This window comes from Amblyomma mixtum, chromosome 6 (assembly GCF_055824585.1).
Source record: "Amblyomma mixtum isolate Tamu chromosome 6, ASM5582458v1, whole genome shotgun sequence".
In the NCBI taxonomy this organism is placed as follows: domain Eukaryota; kingdom Metazoa; phylum Arthropoda; class Arachnida; order Ixodida; family Ixodidae; genus Amblyomma; species Amblyomma mixtum.
In genome coordinates this window covers 29,675,149-29,699,269 of record NC_143017.1, presented here as the reverse complement: position 1 = coordinate 29,699,269, position 24,121 = coordinate 29,675,149, and the positions used below count along the sequence as shown (strand labels likewise).

Here is a 24,121-nt window from a genome sequence, read left to right as displayed (position 1 = left end):
GAATCCAAGTGGAGCTCCGAGGTAACTGACGGGGGTCGTCACAAAGCTAATACTGGCGAAAGTACCGGGGGTCACAAACCAGTCGCCATGCCAGAAACCCAAGCACTTTGCCCAGTTAACTGAGCTCCCGCTTGCAGCACAAAAATCTCTTGCAGTTTTTAAAACTTGTGTGATGCTGTTGTAATCAGTACAAAAAACCGCGACATCATCTGCATAAGCAAGCACTTTCACTACTGCTTGCTGTAGTTTGAAACCTCGTATTTGCTCGTGATTTATGATGCTCAGACAAAAGGATTCTAAAAACAAACAAAATAGGAGGGGAGAGAGGGGGCAGCCCTGGCGTACTGAGCGCTGTACTTCAATTCTCTCCCCCACGGACTTGTTTACTATTAGCCTGGTTGTGCAGGCCTCGTAAGCCATGGCCACTCCCTCTTTAATAACGTTCCCGACATTAGCATGGTCCAGTATACAGAGAAGAACATCATGAGGCACTTTATCGAATGCCTTCTCAAAATCAATCTGGAGCATTGCTACTCCATCTCCCGCAGCATCGCAACATTCTAGAATACTACGGGCGACGTGAATGTTGGTGAAAATAGATCTGCTTTTAATTCCACATGTTTGGTGGTCTCCCACAATATCTTTTATCACGGTTTGTAGTCTTTTAGCTAGTACTTTCATCAAAATCTTATAATCAACATTGGTGAGACTTATTGGTCGGTACGATTTGACACTACGTAACTTATTTATGTCATCTGTCTTTGGAATTAAAACTGTGTGGGATGAAGCAAAGGATGGAGGCAGCGTTTTCAGATCATACGCTTCGTTAAAGACCGCTTGGAGAACTGGTGACAGCAGTCCTTTACACACTTTGTAAAAGGCTGCGCTAATCCCGTCTGGCCCCGGCGACTTCCCGGGATTTAGGTTTTCGATTGCACTATTCACTTCTTGCAGCGTAATAGGCTGTTCCAACAATTCTTTGGTCGTCTCATCGAGCAGCGGCAGTAAGGGCATATACTCTGCTTTGAAGCGCTCAACGTCAACTGTACTTCGAGAGAACAGCTCTGCATAATATTCAAAAAAAGCCCGTTCTATTTCCTTCGAGTCGCTCGTGACACGCCCTTTCCATTCCACTTCTGCAATGTGATTTCTACGAGCGTGCCACTTTTCTGTGCTTAACGCTCTTTTTGTAGGCGCTTCTCCCCTTATCAGGTGTTCAGATCTCGCTCTGACAAGTGCACCACGATATCGCTCCGCATCTAACATCTCAAGGTTGTGTTTGAGCGCTCGAATATCTGTGATGAACAAACCCGGTCTCTTGCACTCTTCTTGCATTAGGCGTTGCAGGTTCGCGCGCAATGCATTTTCTTCAGCTCGTTTTTCTCTTGCCACTGCGCTTCCTCGTTCCACAGCCATTAGTTTAAATTCTTGTTTAAAACCCTCCCACTTCGCTGCAAGTTCTGTTACCCTCTCCTGATTCATATTCGCAACAAGTTTTTCTACATCATTCATGAAGCCGTCATCCTCCAATAATTTCGAGTTTAGTTTCCACATTTGCCAGTTGAATTTCTTTCCATTGTTTTCCTTATTACCGATCGTGAACGTGACCAAACAGTGATCACTAAATGACACTGGGCGTACCTGATACTCCAGACACAAAGGTACAAGGTCAAGGGATACATATGCCCTATCTAAGCGAGCATGACTAGATGCCTGGAAATGTGTGAACTGAACAGTGCGTCCAGCCCCCAAGCATTCGGCGACGTCTTCCAGACCACACTCATTTATCAGATCAGCAAGAACAGTTGTGCTAGCATCACTGAACGATCGGCTACTTGTTTTGTCATCCGCTGAAAGCACACAGTTGAAATCTCCAATCATAACAACAAGCCTCTGGCAGTTGCAACATTGGCGAAGGCTTTCAAAAAACTCGCGTCTATCATTCATGTTATTTGGCGCGTACACACAGATTACACGCCATTCACAAGATCCAAACGATACATCGCAAACCACAAGACGACCCGACCCACATGTCATGACGGACTGAATCACGGCATCAAGACACTGGCGCACAAAGAGAACACATCCTGCTGACGCTCCGACAGCGTGGCTAACAACAGCATTGTACCTCGTTGTAAACTGACTAACCATTCTCCCGGCTTCCTCCTCACCATCAACTTTTGTTTCCTGTACAGCGACTATGTCTAACTCCTGCTCGCTAAACAAACGAAACAACTGATTTTGCTTCCTTTTCACAGCCAGCCCTCGAACATTAATAGTCGCGAATCGAACTGCTCTTTCGAGCCGTATCATCGCTTAGGGGAGAAAACCCGGGAGCATGGTCATACCTTTAGCCGAGGCAGTGGCTTGGCACCACGCCGTCACAGCCGCCTCAGGACTGAGAAGGGGGTGGCGCCCCCGCCACCCGGTTCTCTGAGAGCACGTTCGGCCGAGGACGAAAGGGCGACCGCCGCGACGGAAAAGCCGCTTTTGTGGGTGGTTCCTCGTCGGCCACTGTCTCGGGAGCCTCAGTTCCGTCCGCACTGTCCTCATGAGCACGCTTTGATGCCGCACCGCTGCTCGCTGCCTCGACGTCATCCATGGCTGCTACCTCAGAGGCTGCCAACGTGTTGAGGGTGTCACCTGCGCCTGCAGCTGCGTCGCTGATTCTGGGCCCGCTTGACGTAGCCACACAAGCCACAGGAACTTGTGGCTCCTTGCCAATTTCTCCGGTGGCTTTAGTCTCAGATGAAGGGGTCAGAGGCGTAAGAGACCCTTTTACTGCAGCCTTGTCGCTTTTCTGGCCAGCTGCTTCTTCGGCATCCGCCTCATCCATGAGGAGCTCCGAAATGTCACTCGTCGCAGGCCCGGTTACATTCGCGTACGTCTTGACGCACTGCGTCTCGTCGTGACCGTACCTGCGGCAAAGAGCGCAACGCGGAACCTGGCAATCCTTACGGATGTGCCCAGTGGTCTTGCAGCGGAGGCAGAGCGGCGCCCTGCCAGGCACGACGAGAAGAGCAAGCTCACCTGCTACCTTTAGCTGATGAGGGATATCGTCAAGCTTTACTCCGGCCTTAAGATTCAGGGACACGGTGCGTGTGGTCGAGCCCTTTTCACTTACGCCCGGTGCACGCCACCTTTCTCTGGTGATGTTCGTCACTTTCCCGAACGGCAACAGCGCTGCACGTATATCTTCATCTTCCACGCCATAAAGCAACCAGTGCATCTTCAAACGGACAGCCTGGTTATTCGGGTCGACGATTAGGCACCGGCGATCCTTTACCTTCGCCTCGTTGAAGGCCAGTAGCTTCCGTGTCGTCTCCGTGTCCTTCAACGTCACCGCCCAAACGTGATTCATTTGGTACGCCCCCAGCGCAACCACATCTTGGAGCACACCAAGCAGCACCAAAGCGTCCCTGATATCTTCGACTCGGTACGGCCGAGCCCTCACATCACCATGCATGAAAACAGTATTCAGCGCGATACGCCCGGTTGGCAAACTTGGCAGAATAACCTGATACTCGTCGGCCGAGGCATCAAAAAACCTGTTCCCGCGGCCCGGCTGGGCCGCTGATACCGCTCGTGACGAGCCAGACATCCCGCGACCGTATCGCTCGAAAGCCGGAAGTGGAATCGCACCAGCGGCGCCCACGCTTAGTGATATACCAGCCGTTGACCTCGAGCATACTCGCAGTGTGCCGCCTGCAATTAAATGGCCAAAAGACACCGGTGACACAAGTATATTCCTAGACGCTGAAAGAAAAACAAAATGCGCCTCTTTTATATGCGCCGCCCGGGAATAGAATCTGGGTCGCAAGAATGGGAATCTTGCATGATACCACTACACCAGCGGCGCCCACGCTTAGTGATATACCAGCCGCTGACTTTTTTTTTTTTCTTTATTGCCGGCTTGGCGAAAAACAAGATCACTGTACATGAAATGTTAAAATACGTCCTCCGACATTTGGTGGAGCGTTCATTAAAAGTGTTTCAAATTTGCAAGTTCATCCATGATACCAATCCATTCTGGGGGGTCATTTTGGGCCTTGAGTGCATCACTGACATATAAAATGCTCTCAATAAAGTACTGTCTCGCAGGGCGAGTATCAATGTCTGCATTCCGGACTGCCATACGCACTTTCCACAGACTGTGCAGGCCCAGCAGCATGACCATATCTAGGGGTATACTACCAAGATCTCGGACAGGTAGAAACCGGATGCCGCGAGGTGACAACGGGAGGTCTTTTTTTAAGGTTCTTTGAAGGATGTCCCACAAGAATACGGCATCCCAACACTCGAGGAAGATGTGTTCTGTTGTCTCTGGCTTTCTGCACAATAGACAGTTTGTAGACCACGGAACAAAGATTCCCTTTGCTTCAAGCCAGGGTTTTACCGCCAGTGTATTGCTGTGGAGCTGGAAGAAGAATGTTTTGGCTGAAGAGCGAATTGGCATCTTTTTAACTCTTCTTAGGACGTCTCCTCCTGGGCCTGCACTGTATATGGTACGATACAAAGGCACGGGCATCATTAAATCACATATATCTTTGTACAATTGCTTCTTAGAGACAGTACACAAAAATTCTAAAGAAAAGCGAGCTTTCAACATCTGGAAAGCAGCAACCACCTCAAACAGGAAAGCGCGGACACACGTGCTTCGTACGTCACTCGTCGACACAACGAAATTTGGAAGGAGTTCATGTAGCCTAACTTGCATGACGCTTCTTAAGAAAGGATCACTTTGGTCCCGCAGAAACATAAATCTGGAGACGACCTGCCTCAAAAACAAATGGGCTAGCCCCACACCTCCCTCTCTCACCGACCGGAACAAATTGGTCCGACTCGTTCGCTCCCATGTAGAGCCCCACACAAAAACGGCGAGAACTCTGTGCAGTTTCTGAACATTTACACGCTTCATGCACATAACTTGAAGCACATACCAGATTTTCGCCACTATAAACAAATTGCATACTGTGGCCCGAGCAAACACTGACAGCTCACGTCCTCCCCAGTTTAGTGTTCTCTCTCGCGCTTTGTCAGTTTCGCAGTTCCAATATTGAGTAGCGTCCTTGTAATGCTCAAGGGGTACCCCTAAATAGTTTCCCAGTGATTCAGTCCATTGCATGTTTTGGAATGATAAAGGTTTGGACTCCCAGCTCCCGTGCCAAAAACCCAAGCATTTACCCCAATTCACAGTGCTCCCTGACATTCTACAAAATTTGTTTACAATGCTCCCTGTTTCGTTGATGCTGTCTCTGTCTGTGCAAAACACTGCTATATCATCAGCGTAAGCTAAGAGTTTAACTTCAGTCGCCATTAGACGGAAACCCCTCACTTGTTCATTATGAATAACCTTCAAACAAAACGGTTCTAAGTATATCGCAAACAACAGAGGAGACAGTGGGCATCCTTGCCTCATGGATGTCAACACCTGAAAGGGTGTTGTGACGCACTTGTTGACAATAAGGCTCGTGAAACTCTCGGCATATGCCATCTTAACGCCTTCCATTATCACTGAACCTACATTAACGTGTTCTAATATGCTGAAGAGAATTTCGTGTACGACGCGATCAAAGGCCTTTTGCAAATCGATCTGCATCATGGCGACACGTTCCCCCCAAGCATCACAACACTCCATGACGCTTCTGGCCACATGTATGTTTGTAAAAATTGATCTTCCTTTAATTCCGCATGTCTGGTGGGGCCCAACTATTTCTTTCATCACCCTCTGGAGTCTTCTCGCCAAAGCCTTCGTGAAAATTTTATAATCGACGTTTGTCAGGCTGATGGGGCGATACGATGTCACTGAAAGCTGTTTCACGGGATCGTCAGTTTTAGGAATAAGCACAACGTGCGTTCTCCGAAAAGACAGGGGCAGTCGCTTTTCGTCATAAGCCTGCTTCAGTACTCTGTGCAGTGCAGCTGCTAGTTCATCCTTGAAAGACTTATAAAACACCGCGCCTACGCCGTCTGGTCCAGGCGTTTTGCCAGGGCAGAGTTCACCAATTGCTGTCCTTATCTCTTCCACCGTGATTGGCTCTTCTAGCGCAGACATCACATCCTGATCTAACTTCGGCATGAGGCTTAGAAATTCGTGTTCAAATCCGTCGTCTACACTTCCCTTCCGACCGAGTAAATCACGATAGTAATCTACAAAAGCTTGCCGGATTAAATCGGGGTCGGTGGTCACAGAATCCCCGTGCCTTATCTGTTTGATTTCATTTTTTGCTGCGTATCTCTTTTCGTCTGATAGGGATCGCTTCGTTGGTGCCTCCCCTAAAAGCAGTCTGTCGGCACGTGCCCGCACAACGGCTCCCATGTACTTTTCTTGGGCGATAACTTCTAATTTATTTTTGAGTTCTTTGATTTCATCCGTATACCTGCCCGGATGTGCACTTTCCAAACTCAGGGCAAACTTTAGTTCGCACTGCAAATCTTTTTCTTTTTTCCTTTGACTGTGCCTTAGGAGGCTACTTTTTTCAATGGCTTTCATCTTAATTTGTTCTTTAAACTGTTCCCACATCTCGATAGATCTTTCTGGACGAGCTTCTAGTAGAAACTGAATACTTTGCTTTACTTGGTTTAGAAAAACTTCGTCTTGTAGCAGTTTAGCATTCAATTTCCATAACTCCCAGTTGAACAGCGACTTCGTTTGCTTTAATCCTATTGTGGCGATTACTATACTGTGATCGCTAAAAGATACATGTTTCACTTCATAGCGCGTGCACACTGGCAAAAGATCAGTGGAAACATACAGTCTATCGAGCCTCGCATGGCTTGTTCGCTGGAAGTGCGTGAACTCTGGTATATCACCACTGGATAAAGCGTATCCAATGTCCTCCAAGTCATTTTCAAGCATCAGTTCGCTCAATAAATGCGCACTCTTGTCTCGAACAGATTGACTACCAACTCTGTCCTCGGCTCTGCATACGCAGTTGAAGTCTCCAAGAAAAATAACGTATCTGTCACATTTCAGGTAAGGCCCTACGTTTGCAAAGAACAATCTACGTTCTTCCTCCCTATTTGGCGCATAAACGCAGATACTTCGCCACTCAACGTTTGACAAAGAAAAATCACAGACAATAAATCTACCATTTTCACACACAGTCAATGCTTCAAATTGGACAGCCAAGGATTTGCGAACAAATAACGCACAGCCTCCCGAAGACCCAACAGCATGGCACACACACACGTCGTATCTTTCTCTAAAAGGCTCGACCATGCGGTTCGTCTGCTCTTCACTTTCAACCTTGGTCTCTTGCACTGCAATTAAATATAGGTTGTTTTCTAAAAAAGCACGTCTCACTTGATACTGCTTACGCCTCGCAGACAGCCCTCGCACGTTCAAAGTGGCTACACGCAGTGCTGTGATGGTATTTGCTGCCATTTTCGCTACGAGTGAAACGAGCCGCATGGTCTTACCTTGAGCTCTTCGGCAAATAGAGACGTCCCATGTGCCGCAACACCGCTCCAATGGTCTAGTGGTTGGCGCCTCGGCAACTGCTTAGGTGTCTCGGCCCCGTCACCGACGCCACAGGCACCTCTTAGTTCCACGCTGGTAACGAAAACACTTTCCCCCGTCATGACGGGGGCGTTGTTCCCGCAGGTCTCCGTTCCGGTGGGATGGTTGGCTTTGGCTTGAAGCTTGGGCGCCGAGTTAGGACCGTCTTTGCGGGCGGTTCCTCATTCTCGGTGTTCTCTGAACTGCCTGTCAAGTTGTGGTCGTCCTCACGAGTACGCTTCGCCGCACCGCCGCTGCACACATCCTCACTCGCGTCCATGGGGGCTGTGTCTTCCTTGGCAACGGCCTCCAAACCATCGCCCAAAGAATTTTCTCGTGCGCTAGAGTCCGGTGCCGGAGCATGCTCATGCTGCACGGTGGGTGGGGCCTGAACGCTGTTCTCGCGGTCTTCAGGCACGTGCTCAGAAGGAAGAGGCGTGCTGGCCGCCTCATCCGCTTCTTTGAGACCCCGTTGGGCCCCTGACGCCTCTTCGGCCTCTACTTCGTCCATTAAATGTTCTACAAAACCATCACCTTTGCCAGACTCCGCCGCACTTGCGTACGTTTTCACACACTGCCCCTCGTTATGTCCGAAGCGGCGGCATAGGCTACAGCGCGGAACCTTGCAATCCCGTCGAATGTGCCCGGTCGACTTGCACCGCAAGCAGAGCGGCGGCCTTCCCGGCACAACAATAAGTGCGGGCTCACCTCAAATTCTCAGCTGGTGTGGAATGTCGTCAGTCTTGACTCCGGCTTTCAGTTTCAAGGTGACGGTACGCGTTGTGGTTCCTTTGCCCACCACGCCTTGAGCCCGCCACCTTAACTTCGTCACGTTCGTCACCTTTCCGTACAGGGACAGGGCCTCGTGCACATCCTCGTCAGCGACGCGGTACAGCACCCAGTGAATCTTTATCCGCAGGTCTTGGTTATTCGGATCCACGAGGATACACGGGCCGTTTTTCACTTTAACATCTCTGGCAGTCAAAAGCTTCTTCGTCGCGTCGGCGCTCTTCATTGTGACAGCCCACACATGATTCATCTGGTACGCCCCCAAAGCCAGCACTTCGGGGAGCAAACCTAGACGAACCAGCGCATCCCGGAAATCTTCGACACGGTAAGGCCTGTTCTTCGGATCAGCGTGCATAAAGATGGTATTCAAAACAATTTTTCCTGTTGGTAGCGTTGGCAAGATGACCTGGTAATCTTCATCCGACGAAGCAAAAAACCTGTTTCCGCGGCCAGCAGCGGCCGCTGACACCGCTCCTTCGGAGCTCATGATAGCACGTCCGTCACGCTCGGTGGCCGGAAATGGAATCCATACCAGCCGTTGACCTCGAGCATACTCGCAGTGTGCCGCCTGCAGTTAAATGGCCAAAAGACACCAGTGACACAAGTATATTCCTACACGCTGAAAAAAAAATAAAATACGCCTCTTTTATATGCGCCGCCCGGGAATCGAACCCGGGTCGCAAGAATGGGAATCTTGCATGATACCACTACACCAGCGGCGCCCACGCTTAGTGATATACCAGCCGTTGACCTCGAGCATACTCGCAGTGTGCCGCCTGCAGTTAAATGGCCAAAAGACACCAGTGACACAAGTATATTCCTACACGCTGAAAAAAAATAAAATACGCCTCTTTTATATGCGCCGCCCGGGAATCGAACCCGGGTCGCAAGAATGGGAATCTTGCATGATACCACTACACCAGCGGCGCCCACGCTTAGTGATATACCAGCCGTTGACCTCGAGCATACTCGCAGTGTGCCGCCTGCAGTTAAATGGCCAAAAGACACCAGTGACACAAGTATATTCCTACACGCTGAAAAAAAAATAAAATACGCCTCTTTTATATGCGCCGCCCGGGAATCGAACCCGGGTCGCAAGAATGGGAATCTTGCATGATACCACTACGCCAGCGGCGCCCACGCTTAGTGATATACCAGCCGTTGACCTCGAGCATACTCGCAGTGTGCCGCCTGCAGTTAAATGGCCAAAAGACACCGGTGACACAAGCATATTCCTAGACGCTGAAAGAAAAACAAAATGCGCCTCTTTTATATGCGCCGCCCGGGAATCGAACCCGGGTCGCAAGAATGGGAATCTTGCATGATACCACTACACCAGCGGCGCGCACTTTTTTTTTCTTTATTGCCGGACTTCGACAGAGGTCAAACAAAGAACATTCACCAAAAAAAATCACAAAATCTGGCACAATAGTAGCCTAAAACCCACTTTGGGTAGGCGTTGTCAGGTTAAAATTCTCTGAGATGCGTCAAAGGTTCCAACTTTGACAACCACTCAGGAACACATGATCTTGTTTGCAGTATCTCACAAAACTTGTGGATGTTTTCCCGGAAATACATTCGAGCCGGCCTCGCGTCCGGGTCACAGTGGTACCCCGCTGTTCGAGAGCGCCATATACTATGAAGGCCCAAAAGCATGATAAGATCTTCTGGTAAGCCACTTTCGTTCTCTGTAGGCAGATACCTGATTCCTTGAGGGTGCAGCGGTAATTCTTTCTTTAAGGTCCTTTGCAGGACGTCCCAGAAATAAACTCCCTCCCAACAATGAAGAAAAACGTGATCTATGGTTTCTGGTTGCTTGCATATTATACAAAGTGATCCCCATGGAAGAAAGAGCCCTTAGCCTGTTGAAATGATTTGACACTCAAAGTGCCTGTGTGCAGCTTGAAAAAAAAAAGTTTTTATCCCTGACGGCAAATGCATATTTTTAACTTGTTTAAGGACATCGCTGCCTGGGCCTCCAGTGTATAAGGCTCTGTACATAGGTTCTGCGAAAACAGTTCCACATAGCCTCTTGTACAACGTTTTCCTCTTAACATTGCTTAAAAATTCTAATGAAAAACGCGCGGTGAGAAATCGAACACTGAGGACAATCTCTCTAAAAAACCCTGAAGTTCGTCCAGTCATTAGTTGTGTTGAGACAACAAACTCCGGCAAAGCGCACCCGAGCCTTACTTGGCACATGGTGCGAAGAAAGGGATCTTTAATATCCCGGAAAAAAAAGAACCTATTTAAAACTTGGCGCAAAAACAAATGCCCGAGTTCAAGACCGACTACTTTGACGCTCCGGAAGAGATTCGTCCGACTACACCTCTCCCAACTTGAGGCCCAAATAAAAACTGCGAACACACGATGAAGCTTTTGCACATTCAACCGAGAACAGTGCAACACTTGCATTACATCCCACAGCTTACTTATCAGAAAAAGATTGCAAACTGTGGCTCTCGAAAATATAGACAAATGGGCGCTTTTCCATGTTGCTGCCTTCTCTCGCGTTTCTTTCACTTGCTCTCGCCAATAAGGCTCAGAATCTTGATAAAATTCCAGCGGAACGCCCAGGTACTTAACGGGTGCTGTCACCCATGAGACATTCGCGAAAGTTTCTGGGGTTGATGGCCAATCTCCGTGACAGAATCCAAGACACTTCTGCCAGTTCACCAAGCTTCCGGTAACTGCACTAAAGCGCCTTGAGATGTCGACCGTATGGGTTATACTCCTCTGATCGGAACAAAACACAGCGACGTCGTCTGCGTATGCAAGCAACTTCACTTCCGCTGCCTGCACTCGAAAACCATCAATTGAATCGTTTTCAGTAATTCTTAGACACAATGCTTCAATATATATACAAAACAACAGAGGGCTGAGGGTGCAGCCTTGGCGCACCGAACGTTGTACGCTTATAGGGGCCCCAACTTCTTATTTACAATTAATCTTATACTGCAGTTACAGTATGGCACTGGGGATGGTGAACACATTTAGGGAGCTTAGGGAGGCCCACCTCAACAACCAATACACTCGTCTCACAAAGATAGGGTCAGGTCGCCGCCTTTTAGCCCGACTTCACATCCAGCACACTCAATTCACAGAGGAGAGATGCCGCCTTCCCGTACACTGGAGACGCGCCCTCCATGTGCGGCCTCTCCCCACCAATATGTCCAAAGGGGATCATAATGGATCATCCATCCATCTATCCATCCATCCATCCATCCATCCATCCCCCTCCCACACACACACACACGCACACACACGCACACACACGCACACACACGCACACACCCACACACATGCATACATACATGCATACATACACATGCATGCACATGCATACACATGCATACATACATGCATACATACATGCATGCATACATGCATGCATGCATACATGCTACATGCATACATACGTATACATGCATACATACATACATACATACATACATACATACATACATACATACATACATACATACATACATACATACATACATACATACATACTGTGGGGTTGAAAATCGGGGAGATAAACAAGTTCTCCCCGTTTTACCGCGGCTGACAGATTTCAAAGCCGCGCTGACCCCACCCCGTGGTCGCGTACGCTACCGAGCGCACGCCGACCACGGCGGGCCTTGCTCTATGGGAACAAAGGAACGACACACTGGCTGACACAAACAAGGCATTTATTGCTATAACAACAATAACGACAGCTAGCAACAAAATACACTGAGGAATCGAGGATGGCCGACTCACCAGCACGGCTACGAGCGAACGTTCGCCCACGGTAGGGCAAAGGGATAAACTCCGAGGCCGAGTGGGACGGGCTCGGCGGGAGCAAGTTCCGACCAAGAGGCGCCCGTCGACGAAGAGCGAAGCTGCGAGCGAAACGTCCGGTCGCTTCCCGACCCCAGGGAGAAGAGAGCCAGCTATCCCCCGCGCGCGCGCAGCAAAACGCCATCCGTGGCGCTGGTGTCGCTACGACGCGAGCGCCCTCCCCTGTTAGTTAAAGTAACCAACACAGAAGAGCGCGTTTCGGAGGAGCTAACAACAGTGGGGTGTGCAATGCGGGAAAGCGAACGCAGGGGACGAAGGCTTTCCCACATTCCCCCAACCTTAAATAGGTTTGGTTTATGGGGTTTAACGTCCCAAAGCGACTAAGGCTATGAGAGACGTCGTAGTGGAGGGCTCCGGAAATTTCGACCACCTGGGGTTCTTTAACGTGCACTGACATCGCACAGTACACGGGCCTCTAGAATTTCTCCTCCAAAGAAATTCTATCCGCCGCGGCCGGGATCGAACCCACGTCTTTTGGGTCAGTAGCCGAGCACCATAGCCGCTGAGCCACCGCGGCGGCCCAACCTTAAATAGAGCTCCGCGCCTGCAAGTTACATGCTATGGAGGAGTCTCCTGGTCTTCATGCACTTGAGGCAGGTCGTGCAGCGGAGGTCACGCCGACAGCGTGCACGCAGTCTTCCGCGGTATTCCGAAGGCGGCGTGAAGGTCTCCGCTGGGACGACTCGCATGGCCCGCGGACTATGTGCCCGCAGGCCCGCGAAGAGGAGGGCCGGTTGACCACTGCAGGCCAAGATTCCGCAGTAGTCGCCAGGGCAGCAGCAGCCGGAGGTGGCTGCTGTCTGGTCTCGCCACGGCTGCCCCGGATGCATGCGGCGAACAGGATACAGGCCGCTCCGTCGCAGCAGGCGGCAGCGAGACGATGTACACACGCCAGCAAGCCGGAGTGGCTCCACTGGATCTGAAAGATTGCCAAAACACACTCCGCATGCCTTTAACGTAGGTCACGGGAGGGGAAACGGCGTACACAAGGGCCTGGTGGCTCAATGCTCAACTCGCTAGCAAAACGTGTCGGGCGGCTGTGCAACGCAAAGTTCGAGTGAACAAAGCCCTTTCTTGAGTTGAACAAGAATGCTCGGTTCATGCGAGGTTAAAAAAAAAACGGGCGGCCAGCAAAGTGCGCCCCCTCTGAACACCACGGTCCGGTGGTCGTGTCACTTTTGGCAAGGTGCAGGCAGCTATGAATAGCCTTAGGCCTCACTACCATAGTGGCGGTCGACGACCCCCAACAAAAGAAAGACCCGAAACGGGTTTCGTACGCGCAGCCGCGAGGAGACATCAGCGTTGTGGGATGGTCCTACCCCACTCACTGCACGAAGCAGCTTCTGAGTAATCGGCGCCCACCGTATCGGACCGTGTCGGAACGCCCGGTGCCGAGCTGCAATACGAGCGAGCTCGTAATGGCACCCGTGGCCTCAGGCCACCCGGCCCCCGGAGCCGCGACTCCCAGAGTCGAAAAAGGGAAAGCGAGAAAATATATACAGAAAACTCGGACCACCCACGCGACTTCCGTACTCACTCGCTTCGGGCTCGGCAACTCCGCGGACGCTAGGCCTCGCGCTCCCTTGATGCGGACCAAGTGGTTCTTGAAGCAACTCCAGGAAGAAAACTTCACAAAAAAACATGCTGAGCATGTCGAAAAGTTCAAACATGCTGCAGTGCAATACACCTCACACTCAAGAAAGCATGCCGCAGGTCCTAGCGATCAAAATTCCCACTAGGCCTACCACTTGTCAAGTCCGGACAACGAGCGTTCCTCGAACCGAACTGACAGTCGTCCAATGTTCCAAGAGCAGGCCCCACGTTGGGCTGCCAGATGTGGGGTTGAAAATCGGGGAGATAAACAAGTTCTCCCCGTTTTACCGCGGCTGACACAGTTCAAAGCCGCGCTGACGCCACCCCGTGGTCGCGTACGCTACCGAGCGCACGCCGACCACGGCGGGCCTTGCTCTATGGGAACAAAGGAACGACACACTGGCTGACACAAACAAGGCATTTATTGCTATAACAACAATAACGACAGCTAGCAACAAAATACACTGAGGAATCGAGGATGTCCGACTCACCAGCACGGCTACGAGCGAACGTTCGCCCACGGTAGGGCAAAGGGATAAACTCCGAGGCCGAGCGGGACAGGCCCGGCGGGAGCAAGTTCCGACCAAGAGGCGCCCGTCGACGAAGAGCGAAGCTGCGAGCGAAACGTCCGGTCGCTTCCCGATCCCAGGGAGAAGAGAGCCAGCTATCCCCCGCGCGCGCGCAGCAAAACGCCATCCGTGGCGCTGGTGTCGCTACGACGCGAGCGCCCTCCCCTGTTAGTTAAAGTAACCAACACAGAAGAGCGCGTTTCGGAGGAGCTAACAGTGGGGTGTGCAATGCGGGAAAGCGAACGCAGGGGACGAAGGCGTCCCCACAATACATACATACATACATACATACATACATACATACATACATACATACATACATACATACATACATACATACATACATACATACATACATACATACATACATACATACATACATACATACATACATACATACATACATACATACATACATACATACATACATACATACATGCATCCATCCTTGGACCGCCATTTTGGGAGCAAACCAGGAGTCTTCTACGTGGACGCGTCCGGCCCGGACTCCAGGGGATGGTACACGGCCGCGGTCGTCCACGAGGGTAAAACAGTAGACGCCCTTACTTTCAAGGCCCAGTCAACAATTCACGCAGAAGAGGTTGCCATCGCTTTGGCAGCCTCTGACACCTCCTCCAAATACATAATCACCGACTCACGAGGGGCTTGTCGAAACGTCACGCAAGGGTGGGTTGCTCCCCTAGCTTATCGCATTTACCAAAATTGTAGCCGAGACTCGGATCCCGCGCACCGATCTATCGTTTGGGCTCCAGGTCATCAAGGCGTCCACGGAAATGAGGCAGCCGACGCCGCCGCCCGCGCGCTCTCTCTGCGGGCATTTCCCACGGAACCCGACGCCGTCCAGGACTTGGAGTTCAATCCGATTTACACTTTTAAAGAAATATGCGATTATTACAAATCCACGCACCAAACTCTTCCCACCCCGTGCAAAGGGCTGGCGAAGGTCAACGAGCGGGTACTGTTGGTGTTGCGATTTATGTGTTGCGATTTATGTACAGTTGTGTACAAAGTGCGAACTTCTTCCGGAATTTTGCAAGGTTACGAATGAATATGAGTTTCTCACTTTAAAAAATAACTTGGAAATTATAACTGTTATTTATCGTTCACCTGAAGGAAACTTGGTACCGTTTTTTGAATTTTTTGATCGGCTCCTGGAATATGTTCGAAGCAATAACTTTCAATTAACTTGTGGAGGAGACTTCAATATAAATACTTTGCTTAATACTCCAAATGTTGTTGACTTTACAACTCGTATTCATTCTCTGGGTTTCATAAGCGTGATTAATACACCAACCCGTGTCACTCTATCCACTTCATCTGCACTGGATTTGTTCATTGTCAACTCTGAAACCTCGATTCACAGTGCTGGCACAGTAACATCTGAGATCAGTGATCATTGCCCAATTTTTATGTTTTGTGACCCTGTAATGAAAGTGAAAAGTACCTCTGAGTAGATAACTGTCCAGCATATGACTGATGATTCCCTGAGGGCGTTTCAGCATGACATTAGCCAACAAAACTGGTCCTCGGTGTATTGCAAAGCGAATGCCAGTGAGGCGTATTTAAGTTTTCTTTAAATTATTTCTCAAATCTATTCGAAACACTTCCCAATAAAAACCTTTAAGGTATCAAAAAAGATAAGAAAACCTTGGGTGACCCATAATCTTTTAAAAGCTATAAAGCAGAAAAATGCTCTTTTTCATACATTTCTGAAAATGCGAAGTCCTGAGGCGTTAAAAAAATTCAAAACTGCCAGAAATAAATTAAATGCTGAACTCCGACGAGCAAATGTTGCTTACTATGAAAAACTTTTTGTAACCATCTATACACACCAACCAGCTGCAGCGTGGAGAGTAATAAATAGTGCACTAGGAAGAGATAAAAAGATGCACTCCCTGATCAAATGATTTATAGAAACAACCCAGTTACCGGTCGTGCTCTTGCCGACTTTTTCAATAAATATTTCATCGGATCTTCTGCACACGCTAGCAGTTACATAACTAGCGAAGATATAGGACACTCACGGGCTGAAAGTAAATTTCTTCAGCCAACAGATCAGGCAAAAGTGTACAGAACGTTTATGTCCCTGAACAATAGTAAAGCGCTTGATGTTGATAATATCCAAATTAAACCCATTAAGTATATTTTAGAGTACATAACTGCTCCACTTACATATATTTTCAACCTATCTATTGAATCGGGAGAATTTCCCGCTGCAATGAAGAAGTCTAGAGTGTCAGTTATATATAAAGGAGGCGATACAAACTTACCAAAAAATTACCGTCCAATATCAATAATACCTACGTTTGCTAAAGGTTTCGAAAAGATATTGCACTATCGTTTTAACCGATTATTAGAGAAGAATAATCTCATTTCTGATGCACAATTCGGCTTCAGAAAAGGACGTTCAACTGAGGTAGCTTTATTGGGGTTAAAGGAACACGTGCTGCAAAATATACAAATGAAACTAATAACCCTTGGCCTCTTCATAGACTTCAGTAAGGCTTTTTATTCCCTTGATCATAGTATCCTAACTCATAAGCTCTCAGTCTATGTGATACGTGGCAACCCTTTATCTTTAATAAAATCTTACTTAGCTGACAGGCAACAGTGTGTATGTATTCGAAACCACCAATCATCTCTACTACCTATAATCAGAGGCGTACCTCAGGGAAGTGTACTAGGCCCTCTGCTATTTAATGTCTACATAAACAGTTGGGTTGGGTTGGGTTTATTGGCGCATAAGCAGCTAAGGCTATCATGCGCCAAGAACAAGGTATGGAAAAAATATGCTTGAGCAGAGTTTGAAAACAAAGTGGATAAAAACGTTGGTGTAAAGGGCCTAAAAGTTATTTTACTAACTAGCTGATAAAAGACAAGAATTTTAAAAATGTCTGATAGAGAAACTTTTAAAGGTTGGGTTACCTCCGCAGACATCCTTGGCTCGGCAAGGATTTCGAGGCTCCCAACAACTCAGAAAAAGACCTCAGCCTCCTTCTCATGATTGAGAAAGTGGCTGAGGTGTATAACTATATGCAGTGAAGAACAGGGTGAGTAAACTAGAGTTGATGAAGAATACTGGCTTCCCTTAAAAAGCTAAAAACACAGGGTATACTGACAATTGCATCTTCGCCTAAAATCAATGCTGGATGAAAAGGAATGTGTTCTTTGTAAAAGGTAGTAAAATGTTTTTCCTTAGTGGTTCAAGTTCTGTACATGAGAATAATATGTGGTTTATTGTTAGATCATCTCCGCACTTTTCACAAAGAGGTTGGTCTTCTTTTGTAAGTAGGAAGTTGTGTGTGAGATGTGTGTGTCCAATACGGAGGCGGCATAAAATAACTTCGATGAAACGTTCTTGGTGGGAGCATGACTTCCATTCTTCTATAAATGGTTTTACTAAGTGGACCTTATTATTACCTTCAATATTCCATTCAGACTGCCATTTATCTCTGAGCTTAAACTGTACTAACTTCATGCCATCTTTGTAGGGAATGTTCACTTTCTTTATTTCTTTGTTGCGAGCTTTTCCAGCACATTCATCTGCTTTCTCATTGCCAGCGATTCCAATGTGGCTGGGAACCCAGCAAAATTTTATGTCTTGTCCCTGTATTGTGGCGCTCGTTATGTTATGTATGATATCCCCGATTAGTGGCATCACTGCATTGCTATGGTGAAGTGAGGTTAGTATGCTCAGAGAATCAGTGTAAATGATACTGTTCTGAATGTTCTCATTTATTATTTTTTCTACAGCCAGTAAGACTACGTAACACTCGGCGGTGAAAATGGATGCACACTCAGGTAGCCGTACTATTTTTTCCCAATTATTCTGAACTACAGCACTTCCCACGTAGTGCGCCGATTTTGATCCATCGGTATAAAATGCTTCGTATTCTCCGTATTTTTCGTTGAGTGCTAAATATTCTTGTAATATCTGTTCATGTGGTGTATGTTTTTTCCGAAATTGCGTTAATGTGAAGTCGCACACAGATGGTAGGCAGTACCAAGGCGGGAGTGGATCAGGTTTGCGGGCAATATTAGGTAATATGTTCATTATGTCTAGTTCTTGGCATTTCTCTTCAAAGCGGAGAAGGAGTGGTCTGATTGCTAGAGGTTTGTTGGTAAATAGTGTTCGAAATGGACACTTTGTAACGAGTGGGTAACAGATGTGTTTAGGCTGGGAACGGATCTTTAAAATGTATGAGCATGTGAGCATTGTTCGTCTGTCTGAAAGTAGAGGTTCAATGGTTTCTACGTAAAGGCTTTTTATGGGTGATGTCCTGTAAGCACCAGTTGAAAGACGCAAACCCATATTATGCACAGGGTCCAGTCGCTTCAAGTACGACGCCCTTGCTGATCCATACACTATGCTGCCATAATCTAAAACGGAACGTACTACAGAGCGATAAATCTGTAAAAGGCATACCCGATCAGAACCCCAGTGTTTGCGTGAAAGGACTTTAAGTATGTTCAGTGATAGCGACGCTTTCTTCTTTAGTGCGTTTATGTGAGGCAGGAAAGTAAGCTTTTTATCGAAGGTGATGCCTAGAAATTTGTGTTCCTTTTTTAAAGGCAGTGTGGTTTGGTTTAGGTGTAATGTGGGATCTGTGTGCAAGCCTCGTTTGAGTGAAAAAAGTAAGGCTACTGTTTTCTGTGGTGAGAACTGGAAACCATTCTTTTCTGCCCATGTTGCCAGTTTGTTGATTGTAAGTTGTACTTGTCTTTCACATGTAGATATATTGGAAGATGTGCACGCTATCTGAAGATCGTCAACATAGACTGAATATGTTATGGACCTTGGTATTATTTTGTTAAGAGAATTCATTTTTACAATAAAAAGAGTTGTGCTTAAAATACATCCTTGAGGCACTCCATTTTCCTGAATAAAATCCCTCGAAAGGGTTGAGCCTAGACGGACCTTAAATGAACGGTTAGATAAAAAGTCTTTAATGGAGTTCAGTATTCTGCCACGGATGCCAAGCTCAGCTAAGTCCTGGAGAATCCCGAACCTCCAGGTAGTATCATATGCCTTTTCTAAATCAAAAAAGACGCTAAGACAGTGTTGCTTGTGTATAAAAGCTTCTCTGACAGTATTTTCAAGGCGGACAAGGTGGTCTGTAGTGCAGCATCCCTTTTTAAATCCACACTGATGGATATCAAGAAGTTCACCAGATTGAAGAACAAAGTCCAGTCTTATATTTAGGACACTTTCGAAGGATTTGGCAAGGCAACTGGTCAGGGCTATGGGTCTATAACTGCTAGGAGAAGTTGGGGGTTTACTAGGCTTAAGAAGCGGTACAATAATAGCTTTCTTCCAGACTTCCGGTATTTTCCCAGATATGAAAATTGTGTTAAAGAATCTTAAAAGTGCGTCCACGGCTGGCTCGGAAAGATGTGCAAGCATTTCATAATGTATTTCGTCGGGTCCTGGAGCAGTTTTTTTTCCGGCAGACAGTACTTTGTTGATTTCTTGGAGGGTAATTAGACTATTGTATTTTTCATTTGCGCCTCCACTTGTTGGGAGCCTCTGTTTTTCGGCTGTGTTTTTGTATTTTAAAAAAGACTGTGTATAGTGAGATGAACTTGAAACTGCAGCGAAATGTTCCCTTAATATGTCTGCCTGTTCCTCTATGCTTGTTTGCGTGCCGGGTGTTGTTAAAAAAGGAATTGTGAATGGTGAAAAGGTTCCATTTAATTTTCGAACCTGCTCCCACATTTTTTTAGATGGGATCTGACTGTTGATAGATGAAACATAATTGTGCCATGAAGCTTTCTCGGCACTGCGACGGACGTACCGAGCTTTAGCTTTTGCTTTTTTTAAAATTCAAGAGATTCTCATAGGTCGGATACCTACGGAATTTACCCCAAGCTCTATTTTGTTGTTTTTTAGCCTCCTTACAGTCTTTTGTCCACCATACTTTATGGTTTTGTCGCGCTACTCCTGACGACTGAGGAATAGCTGTGAGTGCGGCAGTTATGATACAATTAGTGAACTTTTCGTTTATCTGGTCAACGGTAAGATTTCCTAAAACTATATCTTCTAAAGTTGCCTTTGCTCTAAAAAGTGACCAGTCGGCGAGGTGAAGTTTCCAGCGCCGCGGTTTTGTTGGGATTATTTCTGGTGAGGAAGTTAAAGTGATTAGTATAGGGAGGTGGTCACTGCCATATGGGTTGTCAATGACATCCCATTTAAAATCATTAAAAACAGAAGGTGAGCTAGAAGACAAATCTAAAAAGGTCATTTTCCCCGAGGCAGGGGAGCAGTAGGTGGCTTTTCCTGTATTTAAAAGACATACATTGTTTGTGAGGATAAAATCTTCGATTATTTGACCCCTATAGTCACAGTGCTCGCTTCCCCAAAAAGGGGAGTGAGCGTTAAAGTCCCCAACTACTAGATACGGTTCTGGAAGTTCATTGATAAGTTCTTGTAAATCGTGGACTGTTAATGTAGAATGTGGAGGAATATATACACAACAGAGAGAAATTGTTTTATGGCTGACGACACTGACCGCAACGGCTTCAAGTTTTGTTCTGAGTTTTATTTCTCGAGCAGGAACGCCGCTTTGTACGATAATCGCGACGCCTCCAGAGAGTCTATTTGCCTGCTCACGATCGCGTCTAAAAGTTTTATAATGCTTCAGGATGTTCATATGTTGTGGACCTAGATTGGTTTCCTGGAGACATAAGGCTACGGGTGACATTGACCCTAAAATGTTTTTTATGTCGTCGTAATTTCTCAATATTCCTCTACAGTTCCACTGAACTAGAAAAGCCATGTTTATGTTTTGGGGTAGGAGCAACGAGAGGTTTACTTATGTTCTGGGGCCGTTATGGTAGCCCTTCCTTTTTTTCGCTCAAGAGAGCTGTTCCGCCGGTGTAGAGCAGGCGGGCTGGGTGTTTGGTCCATCACCTCGGAAGAGGTGCTGGACGACCGCGAAGAAGCCGCGGGTGTGTGGGTGTCAGGCCTCCCCCGACGGGGGGAAGTCCTGCGGGATGCTGACTTGTGGGCCGGCACTCCCTGGCTTGTAGTTGGCAGAGCAGCTTTCGCTGTCTCAGCCTGGGGCTTGGATGGCACTGCCACAGGCGCGGTGGGAGTGGCCGCGGCAGGTGCCGGAGCGCTGTGTGGTGCTACGCCCCCGCGCACCACATCAGCGAAGTTTGGTTTTGCTGTGAAGGAGAATGAATTGGTAAGCGCAAAACGCCTCCTCGCTTCTTTGAATGAAATGTTTTCTTTAGTCTTAATGGTGATGATTTCTTTCTCCTTTTTCCAGGACGGACATGCCCTGGAGTATGCAGCGCGATCTCCTTCACAATTCGCGCAGCGTAGGGCTGCGTCGCATTCCTCAGAAGGGTGGTCCTTCGAAGCGCATTTCGCGCAGGTTTTGCGGCCGCGGCAACTCTGTGAGCCGTGGCCAAACTTCTGACAGTTGAAACAGTGGCGGGGATTCGGTATGTAGTGTCTGACGGTGATTTTCAGGTATCCAACATCGATCGTTTCGGGCAAACTGCTGGTGTTAAACGTGAGGACCATGTGTTTGGTGTCTATTTCTTTGTTGTCTTTGCGGATTTTGATTCTGTGCACGTCAATTACATTTTGATCGGAAAGTCCTTCAAGCATTTCGGTTTCTGTTAGATGGATGAAGTCAGCCTCTGAGATAACGCCTTTAACTGTGTTAAGAGATCGGTGGGGAGTCACGGAGACAGAGATGTCCCCTATGGAAGCAATGTTTCAGAGTTTCGAGCATTGGATGCTCTCACGGAGTTCGAGGAGTAGGTCGCCGCTGGACATTTTGGATACCTTGTAGCCAGGCCCTAAGGTATCTGTTAAGCATTTGGTGACAAGAAAGGGGGATTTGATTCGGGCTTGTTTTTCTTCACAGTTGCTGTGTATTACGTGATACTTTGTGAAAGTTGGTTTCTTTTTCATGAAAAAGTCTGATGCTTCGTTCCGCACTCTTTTGAGAGAGCGATCTAGTTTTGAAAGGGGGGGAGCCATAAAAAAATTTGGTTTTTCGGTCATGGTGGCAGCCACCCACCATGGAGTCCAACAAGGGGACGCGACAGGAACTTGAAGGCAAGTCCTGCCCACGCCAGCTGTACACCTTAACTATAACCTAATAGGACTCAACTCAGGGTAGTTGGTCACACACGGTTAACCCTCGCCGCCAGGAAAAAGAGGAACAAACGAAGAAGAGAGGAGGAGACAGGAGAGTTGTAAGAAAGGAAATAGGAAAGTGAAAGATAGAGGGGAGGATAGGAAAAGGCGACTGCCGATTTCCCCCGGTCGGGTCAGGCCGGAGGTGCCGTCTACAGGAAGCTGGGGCCAAAGTGGTGTGTTGCCTCCGCCGAGGGGCCTTAAGGGTCCAAACGCTCGGCATCGGCTCAACCACCAGGATCCCCTTTTCCCCGGACACGGCGATGCCACGCACGGCTAAGCGCGGATGCTCGGGTCCGTGGTGACGCATTGTTCACCATCATCCCCCTGCGGGGATCTCCCTGCGGATGCTCGGGTTAACCCCGTGGTGTCGCCACTCACCAACGTCTGCATGCTGCAGACGCCTCCCTGCGGGGATCTACATAAACAGTATTGTGAACATTGACCAAGGTTTAAAATTCATTATTTACGCTGATTACTGCACGATTTTGTTCTCTGGTCCTGATGTGAATGAACTAGTCACCAAGTGCAATCAACTTCTTAATCGGCTTCATGAATGGTGTGATATTAATCTACTAAAAATTAATCCTGCAAAAACAAAAGTTATGTTATTTTGTGCAAGAAACAAAAATTTTCGTCTAGAAAAAAAGATCACTTGTGGTGGTGAAGAAATTGAAATTGTTCACGAACACACCATACTAGGTGTAACTTTTTCTTCACACCTTACATGGGATTCGCATGTTGAGAAGATAATAAAAAACCTCTCGTTGGTAACAGGTGCAATTGCTCGTTGCCGCGCGTTCCTTCCTGGTAGAATAAAGCTACAAATATATAATGCATTATTTGTCTCGCAAATAGGCTATTGCTCATTAGTCTGGTTGACAACAACTAAGGCCAACCTAGAAAAAATTTACCTTCTGCCAATATTGCCAATCTTGATTGCCTAAGCCACACACGGCAAGCTTTTGAAACATTCAGTGTGTTAAAAATTCAAAGTATGTATGAATTCCGAATATTGCTTTCATTTCATCTGTCGTCATTCTTTAGGTCTATGATAGAAGGCACTGCGCTATTGAAACAGAACGATCACACAGTTAATACCCGCAACACAGACACTCGGTTTAATCCCCATTTTCGCACTGACTATAAGTTCCAAGCATTACAGCACAATCTTCCAGTAATTTTAAATAGATATAAAGACATAAATAACCCTACTACGAAAGCATTGCGTGAATTATTTCTTCAAAAATAATTCCTGACATATAATTCGCGCCCAAGTACAGTTGCTCCCTTGTATCTTATGCAAATATGTTTTCTGTATTTCTCTATTGTGATTTATTGATGATTTTGTGCTTTCTGGATGTCCTGTTTTTGTGAAAACTGTAACCTGACGATGTGTTCGTTTTTATTTTTTTTGTGTATGTCAATGTTCTCAACAAAGTCTGCTCCTATGCCTTGTAACGGCTGCCTGGGCCTCGTCAAGCTGTATACCTACAGCTTTTAGTCCAGGCAGCCGCCAGAATTTTCTGGAAAATAAATGAAATTGAAAAATTGAATTGAATACTCCTGCGCCTGCTCACCAACACGATGTTGTGCCCGGCAATTCTACAGCATTTCGATCCTGAATTCGACGGGCGGTGCTCACACTGT

General features: G+C 47.4%; 2 protein-coding genes, 4 non-coding genes and 1 pseudogene across 6 annotated transcripts; all 7 read right to left on the bottom strand.

Moving 5' to 3' along the window:
• Positions 1–2,392: 2,392 nt before the first annotated feature.
• LOC149338559 (uncharacterized) lies at positions 2,393–3,601 on the bottom strand. The gene has a single exon (XM_089550758.1). It carries the CDS (start codon positions 3,599–3,601, stop codon positions 2,393–2,395), a length of 1,209 nt encoding a protein of 402 aa, XP_089406884.1.
• A 381-nt stretch (positions 3,602–3,982) lies between these two features.
• On the bottom strand, positions 3,983–5,394 carry LOC149338558 (uncharacterized). Its single transcript, XM_089550338.1, has one exon. The coding sequence runs from the start codon at positions 5,315–5,317 to the stop codon at positions 3,983–3,985; it is 1,335 nt and encodes a 444-aa protein (XP_089406464.1). The 5' UTR covers positions 5,318–5,394.
• Positions 5,395–7,580: 2,186 nt separating this feature from the next.
• Positions 7,581–8,777, bottom strand: LOC149338557 (uncharacterized; annotated as a pseudogene).
• A 164-nt stretch (positions 8,778–8,941) lies between these two features.
• TRNAG-CCC (transfer RNA glycine (anticodon CCC)) lies at positions 8,942–9,012 on the bottom strand. The gene has a single exon. It is a non-coding gene; the product is annotated as a tRNA-Gly (tRNA).
• Positions 9,013–9,148: 136 nt separating this feature from the next.
• TRNAG-CCC (transfer RNA glycine (anticodon CCC)) lies at positions 9,149–9,219 on the bottom strand. The gene has a single exon. It is a non-coding gene; the product is annotated as a tRNA-Gly (tRNA).
• A 137-nt stretch (positions 9,220–9,356) lies between these two features.
• Positions 9,357–9,427, bottom strand: TRNAG-CCC (transfer RNA glycine (anticodon CCC)). Its single transcript has one exon. It is a non-coding gene; the product is annotated as a tRNA-Gly (tRNA).
• Positions 9,428–9,564: 137 nt separating this feature from the next.
• TRNAG-CCC (transfer RNA glycine (anticodon CCC)) lies at positions 9,565–9,635 on the bottom strand. Its single transcript has one exon. It is a non-coding gene; the product is annotated as a tRNA-Gly (tRNA).
• Between the last annotated feature and the right edge of the window lie 14,486 nt (positions 9,636–24,121).

Coding starts and splice junctions, on each gene's coding strand:
- LOC149338559 (XM_089550758.1), bottom strand. CDS start 3,601: ATGTCTGGCTCGTCACGAGCGGTATCAGCGGCCCAGCCGGGCCGCGGG.
- LOC149338558 (XM_089550338.1), bottom strand. CDS start 5,317: ATGGCGACTGAAGTTAAACTCTTAGCTTACGCTGATGATATAGCAGTG.